Source organism: Caloenas nicobarica, chromosome Z (genome assembly GCF_036013445.1).
Source record: "Caloenas nicobarica isolate bCalNic1 chromosome Z, bCalNic1.hap1, whole genome shotgun sequence".
NCBI classification, from domain to species: Eukaryota; Metazoa; Chordata; class Aves; order Columbiformes; family Columbidae; genus Caloenas; species Caloenas nicobarica.
Window position 1 is genome coordinate 12,929,884 of NC_088284.1, and position 12,218 is coordinate 12,942,101.

Genomic DNA, 12,218 nt, shown 5'->3' on the forward strand with positions numbered 1-12,218 from the left:
CTGTTTTCATCACTGAAGTGTTAACAACTTCCTACAAGCCAGACTCTGCAGCAGGAGACAGCTATGCCATTAAGATGCCAGAAATTAATAATTCAGTCAGAAAACACTTGCCTTCAAGACCTCAAAAGAGTCTCGGATCCATACCTGACAGTTACCCCTTGCTCAGAATATAAAGCATGAGTACGGTCCTATTAATTGGTTTGGCAATATTAAGTCTTGCAATGCATTACTTCAATTCATAGCTAGCTTTGAGGTCAAACAGTAGCCTTGAATGAGGCCAGTGTGAAATCACTCCCTACCATCATAATCAGAAACGCTGGAACAATATGTTTCTCCCACCAGACAATCATGACAGAGGTATTTCAGATGTCAAAGAAAGCTGGCACCATTACTTACTTTCTGCTGAGACATGCCATCTCCCAAGGAACAAAACCCGCATGCTTGCTCTGCCTTTGGGAGGAGTATTTCTGTTCTCTTCCCATTAGAAGTTGCGGATTATCTTCAGTTCCAGCGCTGAACTTTCAGCTTGCTATAAAGTTAATGTGCTACACAATGTTCATTCCAGGCAAGGCTGTGGGGCTGTGTATTTTCTGCCACCCCTAAAAAAGGCTATTATCTGTAATTACCCATTACCATGCATAATTATTTCTTCTACTCCGGTCTATGGCCCCCAGGACTTTATGCTGTTACAGCTCACTGCATTATCTTATCAAATTTGTTAAGGAAGCTTTTTTGACCTTTTGAGCACTTGTGACAGCACATACAAAGCTGGCAGTAAATTGCCGAAGTATGCAGTGGGTCATTTATTATTTGTACCCTGCATGGCAACACCATACAAAATCCTACACACTAACGCCTTCCCTATTCCCACTTCCTGCTATAGCTAACGTGAAAAGAGCAGAGGAAACTACTTCAGTAAAAGAAGGAAGGGAATGGGAAGACGCTGGAGTCTCTCAAAAGTGAACATGAAGAACACGACAGCAACACAAGGCTGAGGCTGAACATCAGGCTCTGCAGAAGGTCCTAGGTGCTCTCGTCTCCAATGCTACCTTTTCTCTTCCTCCCCTCCCTCCCCAGAGTCTGATTTCACCATTTCAGGTTCTTTTCACACCTGTGTAACTCTTCTGAGCCCTGCTCTTTCACAAAGAAGCCCATTTATTACTCCTTCAGTAAGCAGAAAGAGGGCTTTAAACACCAGCACCACCAACAACCACTCCCATCCCCAATTTACGGCTTCTGTAAATGCACTACAGGTTCCTAAGAGACAAAGTTGGGCCAATACAAGATTCACAGTGATTGTCCTTTATGGATACTGATGCAAGTCTGCAAAGGACCGGGTTTTTGTCTCCATTGCTCTCAAAGCTCCCAGTGAAGGACCAGACACCGACCTGTATCCCAGCACCATTCGCTCTGGCTAACAGCTAATTACACTATGAGACCACACAATGTCCCTCTTCTTCATAAGGACACTGGAACTGGACCCTACAGAGAAGCAAGGCTCTCGAGCAAATATGACAGCTGACTTTCTGCATCCTGATTTTTGTTTTGCCCTTAGTCCTCTTTTTATCAATATACTCCAAAAGGTGCTTTATCTTAAAACCTCTCTTTTGGATGCTTATATGTACAAACTCAAGCCCATCTGAAAAGAGATATTTAAGAAACCATTGCTTAGCAAATTCTAGTAAAAAATAATTTTGATGCTTTTGAGCTGTGTGATTAAACAAACTTCCCCAATACAAGAAAATGTGAGATACTTTTCTGCCATCATGACAAATAAACATCAAGGATTTGGCCTAAAAGTGCACAGTATGAATTACTGTAGCCTTTCAGATCTGCCAGAGAAAGCCCTCTCCCTAAAAGCAGAGTGACTCCTGAAAGCATCCCTGAATTCAGGCCTTGCGAGATGACTACTCGAGCCACTGCTGGGAAGACAAGACCATTCTCTGTGCTCCTCACCAGTCTGCAGACCTCTGTCCCAGCACTCCGTGCTGGCTCTCAGGCAGCAGGGAGGGGGAGACCTCAGCAGCCGTACAGGGAAGGGAGAGTCACCCTGCATTCCAGATGAGCCAGCAAACACAGGCGAAGAGCAGGAGAGGAGCTTGTGCTTGTACCCTGTCCCGGAGCCCAGTTTCTGAGACATACAGGGCTGTCCTACTCTCATTCACCTAGGCAAAACCACCTCTGCAATCCTCCCAACTGTTTTGATCAGAAAGGTTTTCGAGAAAATCATGCTTTTTGTTCCCTCTCCCAATTGCCAACAATACTACAACCCCATTCCAACCTCAAATGCCAAATCCAATGGCTCTTTCTCCTCTTTGTTTGGGATCACCTGCCTAAATAGCCTTGGATGCCCAGCTGTGGGAGAGGTGGAGAAATCTCTTACCAGCGATATCAGACGCGTGGGCTAAAAGCAGCTGTGTCTCCAGGCTAAAGAGAATAAATCATACCAAAACAGCTTATTGCTACTGCACTCTACAGGTACCTCTCCGACTGTACCCAGGAAACACAGTTGCTCAGCAGATACATGCCTTTCTTCTCAGAGCAGAAATAAACATTTTTTAAAAAAGAAGGAAAAAAAAAAGAAAAAAATGTGTGGTCCAACAACTCTGAGCCTCTTGCAACTCCTGGCCTCTTTCCTGGAGCTGAAGTGCCCAGGGACTGATCCACCCTACCTCCTTTATCACAGCTACGCCTTGCCCGGGCATTTACCACCTGCCAACTCCTACCATGCTTTTCACCTCCTCCCACAACCCTAAGACAAAAGAACCAGTCGCTGCACCTTTCCTGCAGCAGCTCTGACAGCTAGGGCAGAGGCGGGGTGTCCCACAGCACCACTCGCTGGATGAAGCGACTGGACCACCAGTTCAGCCGGTGCTACCCATGAGGAGTGGGCATAAAGGCAGGAGCGTCTGCTGGAGCAGGCACGTGTCCTGGGGGCAGGATGTGGCTTTATTTGCCCAGACATTAACGGCTGCACTCTCCTGCTTCTGAGGATTCACTCGACTGCCAGAAAAATATTCATTTTCACCCTGAAGGAATGAGTATTACTTTTTTCTCTCCTCTAGGAACAACCCTTGAGCTTTTCCAGTTCCACCTATGAAGGGCTAAACCAGTCCTAAGCAGGACAGCACATCTTATCAAGAATAACATTTGCCAGAAAGAGGCACGCTAGGATAAAAGCTACACAGCAGGACAGCATATTTCAAGAATATCTGGGAAATCCCAGAATTAAGGTTGTTATTGCCTTGCTTGAGCCTCACGGTGGATGCACTCAAAACTTTTAATGGGATCCTGCATCTGCATGCTGCTTCTGTTCACAACATCAAAACCCATCCCATGAAATGAAACAGAAGATTTCAACTTGAGTTGGTCTAGTCTGGCAAAGGTATAAGCAATCCTGAGCAATCACACTGGGGATTAATTAAATCTTAGATAAGGGAGTCATTAAAGGGCAACACAAATTGCTGTCTCTCACTCCAGGACATGTTTTCTGGTCTTTTAATCATTTCTGTGTCTCCCACCTGAGTCCTACCAAGTTCAAGCCCAGATGTGAGGGTCCAGACCACAGCCACATCCTCTGCACTAGCTATAAAGAGAAACCTAGGGAACAGTACAAATGGGGCAAACAGATGTTGTACATCCCTCACCTGCTCTCCCAGCCTCCCATCGCTTCGGCCCAGTGATGCTGCTGAGCCTGGTGTGGGCTGCCTACTTAAAAACCACCAACCACCTCCCTTACAATATCCACTTGGAGCCCACTTTTCACTACGTTCAGAGTCCCCAGGGAAGGAGTCCTACTAGTTCCACAGGTACCTCACCAGACTCAGGCACAGAACACACCAAACCTCCCTCCCATCACCACAGGTCCGCCTGGAAGGGCTGTGCCCGTCCTTGGTCATCCTGTTCCACCGGGAACCACCAGCATTCAGCACAGTACCCTCTGGCCACCAGCTCATGTGCAGTGACAATGTTCTTTGGGGACTCCTCCGTTTTCCACTGCTGGTATGGGTTAAAGTGGCCATAGGTTGCATGTGACCCATCATCTAACCAAGCCTTCCCACAGTGCATGTATGTCTTCTGCACTGCTTGCCAGGCCCTTCTGTCACCTACCATGATGACCTGTGGTGATTCCAGGCTTGCTTCCAAGATACCAACAGAAGGCCACGCAGCTTACAGCCAAGAGATGCCTCCAGAAACACCATCCTGTCAGCTTTCCCGCTTAGGCCTATGTTGTCAGATGACCAGGATCATACTTCTTAAAACCATGTAACACATACAGCATGGATTTTCTGTCAATTCAGTTTACTAATCAAGGCATCAGCGGGTATAAAAATCAAATGCTTTGCAGAATTTGATGGCATCAATAGGTCACTTCGTCAAGCAATTTTGTAATGACAGAAGATTACTAACTTGACAGAATCTTTTACCCATAAACTTCTGTTAATTCACATTGTGTGAGCATCCTGTAACAGCTGCATTTCTCCCTCTCCTGCACATTTCAGTTTGCTGCAGACTGTTCCGCTGTTTTCACAAAAATGATGTCAGGCTGATGGATTTGTAGCCACTCATCCTACCACACTCACTTTTTTAAACACAGACATGACATCAGCTTTCTTCCAGGCCCTAGGAGTTTCCCCAGTGTTAAAAGACACACTGGAAATCATCATTAATGGACCAGAGAGATTCTCAGCCAAGTTTTCTGTTATGTTTGTTTGGTTGTTGTTTTATAAATGCTGTATGCAAGTCATTCAATCCTGCTGATTTCAGTGAAATGAAAGCAAAATGTCACCATCTCCATATACAGCAATATCACCTGCCTTTTTTCAAAGCAGAGGTCAGAAAAAATTATTGAGCATTTCTTCCTCTCTTCCAGATGCAGAATTATTATCTCATAAGGGGTCAAATTCTTGTTAATTCTCTGTGTGTGTGTGTGTTCTTAATACAATTCAAAACCCTCCCAATTTTAAGATTTTTAGTTAATTTTAAACTTCACACAAAACAGTATTTTTTTAAAGGAAAATATTATTTGGGAGAAAAAAAACCAAGGATGCAGAAATGCCAATCAGAAGATTGCTGCTTGGCATAGTAAGTTTTCCAGTCATACACACAGCCTCAATCCAGCTCCAGCTAAGAGGAGCTGAAATACCACCACTGATTTCAGTAAAACTGGAGAAGGTGCATTTGTTCACATTTAGTATACACTTAATAAAAATGATCTGCTGCAAACATTTCGCATGCAACTTAAAAATCCTCCTAATATGGCTGAAGAAATAAAACCTACAGAAAAATAATTTTTATTTCTACACTTAATGCAAGCTCCAGGCTCTCAATAACGTGTCTGCAGCAGCAAATTCCACTTTCAATGTCTTCTGCCACTGACTAGAGCAGAGTAGTTGATCTCTTTCTGTGAGCTGGGGGGCAATGCTTGCTCTTTCCTTACTTGCACTTTTGGTCTTTATAATACAGCTATAGTGATCATATTCAAAACTTGATTGGCAAAAAAAGAACAGCTTTAGTCAAGAAAAAGCATTCAAAAACGTTGAACACGGCTTTGAATCTGTGAGGATGCTATGCACTATTTTAATGCTCCAGGATATGTTTGTTCATGCTGAACTGAGACAGCAGGATTATTTACATATCTAAAATTATTAGCAAGCATGACAGTTAACAGGATCAGGACCAATAAAATTAGTGCTTCAGAAAACTAGGAGCATGAGTAACAAGTGCCATTTTCAATCTCCAGTAGAACAGCTGGGAGTATGACTACTATGTGTGCATATATATGTTTAAATGTTATTAATCATCTTGAGATACTTGAGAAAGAAATTTACAGCCATTTTAACTCCTTGCATTCAGACATCCAACAAGCTACTAAACGGTGCAACAGCAGCAAAACTTAAAATCAACATGACTTGAAAAAAAAAAGGAAGAAAAAAAAGAGGAAGAAATAAAAAGAGAGGGAAACTAGGAAAGAAAACCAGATTTCTAGACAGTGATGGAAAACAGCCCAGACACCTGCAGGCACAAAGAAGCAAATTGAGAGGAGGAGAAAGAACTCGGTGTGGATAAAATGTAAAGGGATTTAAGTCATTAACAAGAGATCAAAGAGAACATTAGAAGGGAGGGAAGGCTTTACAAGTGTTTGAGATAGGAGACCTTGGAGGAAATATGACTGGGATAAAATCATTATGGCTCACACTAAAAATAATAAAGGGAGTAGGGCAATGGTTGGAATTAGCTGGAGTTCATGCTTGGTTATAAGCTATATGATGACAGAAACCCAAAAGGTTTCTAAAAAAGACCAACTAGAAATAACAGGAGGGCTTTTTCACTCTCTCTGCCTAATAGATGATGGAAAAACTAATATCAGGAGTGGTAAAGAACCATTGTAGACACCCACTGGGCCTGGGCAAATAAGCAAAAATCACAAGCACGCGCATCACTTTTGTACAGGATTGCCAGTGTTGCACAGATGCAACAACATTTGCATTCACAAAATCTGCTTCCATGCAAATGCAAATGGATCACTAAGGAATTTTATTCATGCACAACTGATCGACAGAAATGCAGAGCAACTGGAACTACAATGGGTTACATCAGGTGAGCTTCTGTTGTGCACACGGCTGTAGGTCTCCAAGTCAGAAAATGGTGGGCTGTGCTGTAAGCAATAGAAATAATGTTAACAAAGAGTAAGAGACAGGAACTGCAAAAAAAAAAATCATAAAATAATTAGGCATCCAATCTCATTGCAAAGGAAGAGAAGGTCAGTGGTTAACTGACTATCCACAAGCTCTTCAAGAAAACATAAGACAGAAATTCACGAATTATGTTTGTACTTCAGTAACTGAGCTATTCACAACTCTGATTAAGACTAGCATGTAGTTAAACTCAGGAGAAAGTTTGGCAAAGTTCAGGAAAAAAAAAAAAACAAACAAAAAGAAGAATTAGAATAAACATGCAAAAGTGTTCCTACAAAAGATACCTTTGAAACGGCATTTTAGTCCCCATATAAGTGACAAATCTATTGAAAATGGGCCAACAGGCTGAATTAAGAAGTTAGTTGATAAATAAATTGAATGAAAGCAGTCTTCAAGGTATAAGAAAGCATGTGAAAAAAAGGCAAGAAATCACACCACTGCTCAGTTAAGGAAGCGTGCAGTACTCCTTTCACTCCCCACTTATATCTTTTCTAAAAACAAAAAGAAAGCCCCACACATTCAGATAAGTCATAATAACTGTTTCAAGGACGCAGAAAGGAACGAGGTTAGCTGCAGACAGAGTAATAATGTGCCCTCGGATAGAAAATTCTTAGTACATCTTCTGCTCCTGCTACATTCCTTATCTTGGTGTTCATGACAAATGGAAAGCACAAGCTGGCACAGATAACTCTCTAAATGTGAACGCACATATGCAAATGCCAGCGTGACAGAAGAAGAGCTTCCAAGGCACAAAGAACAACAGGGGCTGCCCACCAGCCCCAGTGGTCTTTGGTAGGAAGAGAAACCCTCAGCTCCAGGTACAAGGTCGGTGTACATGGCAAAGCCTGTTCAGAGCCGCTCGGCGGGGATCTTGCTCTAACTGGCAGCTCTACATCTGGAAACCTCACCTGGTGTGAGAAAAGTCAGAGAGAAAGATGTTGTAAACACAGACAGCATGAGGGTGAAAGATTTCTGGGGGAAAAAAAAAATCTACTCCAAATTCTTTAGGGGAAAAAAGCTCTTCTGAAACGTGAAAGAAGGATGGAAATACCTGCTGAGCTGCCTGTGGGTATTCACCTCCACCCCTCTGGCCAAAAGGTGGTCACAGAAGCAGGTCTGGGTAGGTCATGGCCAGCCCAGCGGCTCCCCTGATCCTGACACGCTGCAGAAGGCTTTCTCCAGCCCCAGCCCTGCACCACCCGCACAGAAAACCTTCTCCCAGGTTTTCCAAATCTTTTTATGCTACTATCTGTTTTTACACATCCACTGAAGCTCCAGATAGGATCAAAAGCCTGAAAGGAAAAGTAAAACTTCTTCATCTAGGGACTTAATTCTGAAAATTGCCACTAGTTCTACCTGGTTCACCAACACGACAGAAATACTGCAGTTTTGTCAGGGTCTGTGCATTACTGAATAAACATGTATGGCACTTCAGACATTAGCTCAGATAAAACGCAGGCACCTACACACACACACACACAAAGCTGCAAAGACGAAGAATGAATATTGCTTGAAAGGAGGCGCAGGGAAAGTGCAAGCTTTGCAAGCTGCAGGCTCCAGAACTGGAGAATTAACTGGAAACATCTAATCAGGGATGCAGAACCCTGTAACATTATGATTTATTTAACACAGTCAAACAATGGCCAGAGGCAATGAATCATACAGGAGATGAAAAAGCTGCAGGAGATTTCTGTCATCTAGTTTAACCTGCACATTGATCAGAGTTTACCCCCATATTAATCACTTGAGATCGTAATCTAACACACTCTTAAACACCACTCCTGATTATGCTTCACTTACCCCCTTGTCCTTATGCAGGTCACTCCACTGCTAATTGCACTTCTAGTTAGGAGAAAAAGTGTCTACTGTCTAATTTAATTTTGTCTTTTTTAGTTTCAAGCCGTTGCTCCTTGTTATGCTGTCTCAAGCACTGTAAATAATCCCTCGCCCTCCTCCATATTATTACCTCTCAAATATTTATAGACTGTTATATCCACCCTTAGTCTCCTTTTCTACAAGCCATACATCATTTTTGTCACCCTTCTCTCTATGCTTTCAGATTTATCTATGTCCTTTTATAATGAGATGCTTAAAACTCCTTTGCAGCATTCCCAAGTACAGGGAAACCAAAGCAGTGGAGAGATGCAGGAACGCCCCCCTGGCTTCACAAGCAATGCCTTTCTAAACAACTCTGAGCAAAAAAGCACGTGTTTTCTGCAGGAACATAAAATTACAAAGGCATAGCCACCACACCGTGAAGAGCTTTGCTCATTACAGAGTTGTATCGGTCAGAAATTTTGGAAGTCTATTAGGTGAAGCTTTATCCTAAACCAAGGAAAGTTTGTTCAAAGTGAAACACTCCCTGCATATTTACTTAGTCCAACTTGAAAGAGATTTAGCAACTGATGAAACCCCCATACGGGCAGAAGACCACCTCCAGCAACTGCTCCACAAAACAACAGCCTGTGTTGTGGAAATAATGCCAGTGCAAGAGAGGTTAATACAGTTCATAGAATCACAGAATATAATCATAGAATGTCCTGAGTTGGAAGGGACCCACAAGAATCATTGAGTCCAACTCCTGTCCCTGCATAGGACAGCCCCGAAGTTCACACCATGTGTTTGAGGGATTGTCCAGTCTCTTCTTGAACACTGTCAGGCCTGGGGCTGTGACACCTCCCTGGGGAGCCTGTTCCAGTGTCCAGCGCCCTCTGGGTGAAGAACCTTTTCCTAATGTCCAACCTAAGCTTCCCCTGGCACATCTTCCTTATGGATGGAAGGGTATCAGTTATTCACAGGTGAAGGATGCAAAACTTAGTTCTTTACCAGCTGTTACAATCCAGTAAAGACACATTATGTCCAACTATGGTCTTTTCTTTTGAACAGAGTTGTTGCCTATGGGAGAAGCTGGGGAAAAGCACCAAGAATCAATGGCTGGGGCTGCCTGGCTCTCAGTATTGAAGGAAAGCCAGCAGGACCAGGAGACAGTCAACAACCAAAACTGGGGCAGCAGCAGCAGAAAATAATCATTAGAAAGTAGCGAGGAGACAAAAACAAAAGGAAAGAGCAGGATGATGGGCCCGTAACCACTGCAGACCCACCAGGACCTCTGAGGACACACTGCCATCATGTTAGCCCTGGTACAAGCAGACAGAACACATAATGCCTCCTCCTTCTTCCTGCTCAGCCCTGCTGAGGCTGCTGCCACCTGAACTATTAACACTAGTCCTCTCCACCACTTGTCAAGCCCCACGATGCTGATTTTCTGTTGAAATCTACCATAGATTTAGTAATTAAGTGTTTTTAGGTCAAAAGAGTCAGCATTTCTTTCCCAGGATTGCAAATTCTGATCAGTACCTGAGGCTGGCTGAATTTCAAATTTCAACACGTTAACTTAATACAAAAAAGTGGGCATTTCATAGATTGAGAGAAAGTTTAGTTTGGAAAGGACCTCTGGAGGCCAGCTGGCCAAAACTCTGCTCAAAGCAGGGCCAGCTTCACAGCTGGATCATGCTGCTTGGGCACCATCCAGCAGAGTATTGAGTCTCCGAAAGGATGGAGGCTCCATAACCTCTCTAGGTAACCTGTTCAGAGAATCACGAAGAATCACAGAATGTCAGGGGTTGGAAGGGACCTTGAAAGCTCATCCAGTCCAATCCCCCCGCCGGAGCAGGAACACCCAAATGAGGTTACACAGGAAGGGGTCCAGGCGGGTTTGAATGTCTGCAGAGAAGGAGACTCCACAACCTCCCTGGGCAGCCTGTTCCAGTGTCTGTCACCCTCACTGAGAAGAAGCTTCTTCTCAAATTTAAATGAAACCTCCTGTGCTCCAGTGCTTAAGCACTCTCACGGTGAAATATCCATGGCAGCTTCCTCATGTTATCCATCAATTGACTATAATGAGACTTTTTAACAACACCGAAATTCAGACAGCATGTGATAGTATACTGTAAAGACTTAAAATGACTTCCTCTAAAAAAAAAGTCTCTTTTTTTTTTTTTTTAAACCAGGACATGATACCTTCCAATTATAACAACTTTTTTACCTCATTACCTGTGCAGCACAACATGTGCAAGGTCATGGCATCATTTTTTGAAATCACAATACAGTGCTGTGGAAAAGGTCAATGCAAAAGAAAACATCTAAAAAGCAAAGGAAGAGTAAAGAAGGCAAGGTACGGTTTTCAGAGGCATCGAGGGCACTGCAATTTCAAGGAGATCTCAGTACCACTATTCATTAGTCATAGTTATTACTGCAGACCCCACTACAGTCCGTATTTATGAGCAGATAAAAAAATATATATGTTCCTCAGTTTCAAAGAGAAGGCAGCACCTACTTAGTGAAATGTGAAAAGAACACTATTTCGCTTCTGTCACACATAATAAACGTAGCAAGGGGAAATAATAAGCGCAAGCTTATTCCTCCCAATTGCTGACAATGATATGTTTAACTTGCCAGTCAGCGATACTGTGAAGGCACCTGAACAATGCCAATATTAATGGTCATTGCAAAGCCAACGGGACACCAGCCACCGCGGAGCACAGGGGCAGGGGCTGGCACTCAGCACCATGCAGTAACCCCATCTAAACAGGGCCAACGCGAGCAGCAGAAAGCAGGGGTGCTTTCCAGCACCTCCCAGTCATCAGGCGGCGTGTGTTGCAGCCAACCCACCCACCAAACGTGACCCTTAGTCTGTGACAAGGACCAAACAAAATAGAGGGAAGGTGAAATGCACTGCCTCCTTCCTTTAGTGCGAGCAGCTCTCGCCTGAAGGTGTTTCAGGATCGCGCTTCCCCCGCCGCCACCATGGTGATTTCTAAATACTAAAATGGTACCAAACTGACATGCAACAGGGAAGAACTCGAGTTTTAAAAACTGAGTATGTCTGAAAGGCACATTTTAAAAGCCTCATCATAATATTTTCCTGAGTTTTCCACACTAGTTAACCTAACAAGACGTACTTACCCTATAGAAAGAAGGGCAATTACTTCAGATGCCCTGGGATCATGACTTCTTGCTACGCTGTACCATTAAACAGCCTTTGCTCTCAGCAATCCGCAACTTTTAAAGGGAAAATGCACAGAAACTACAAAATCTATTTGCAAAAGGTTCTGCTAATTTCCCACGACCATGGTCTGCTCCCTTCCAACTACCCTGCAAATTCCTAGTTTGCTTTTGAGTGGGGAAGATATGCTCCATCCAAAGTAAACACAGTTTCCAAGCTTGTGATGGTAAATGCACAAACCTCTACAGTATGACCATGATAACTCATTTTTCCCCTTTTCAAAAACAGCACGTCACAAAAGGATCTGAAAAATTGCCTTTGGTCTCTCCAGGTGTCACAATATTTCTGATCTGCCAATAAAACGGATACAGCAAGGAAAGACTCTGGCACTATGTCTGATTTGTGTGACTCCTTCATACATTACTCCCCCGCTGGCAAACAACACCCTGCGTGATGGAACTCCAGAAGAAAAACTGCGCTCGTGAAGCTCAAAACTTACAGGAGGAACAGAGTTA

At 43.5% G+C, this 12,218-nt stretch overlaps 1 protein-coding gene across 2 annotated transcripts in view; it reads right to left on the reverse strand.

The window, feature by feature from the left end:
* The window catches only part of DMRT1 (doublesex and mab-3 related transcription factor 1), a 62,057-nt gene that overhangs the window by 44,165 nt on the left and 5,674 nt on the right, over positions 1-12,218 (reverse strand). The window contains exon 3 of one of the 2 annotated variants that reach the window (XM_065657144.1): positions 9,800-9,807. The exons of the other annotated variant lie outside the window; for it this stretch is intronic. Within the exon in view, the coding sequence (XP_065513216.1) occupies positions 9,800-9,807 (8 nt within the window). The remainder of the gene's footprint in view (positions 1-9,799; positions 9,808-12,218) is intronic. 2 annotated transcript variants of the gene reach the window in all.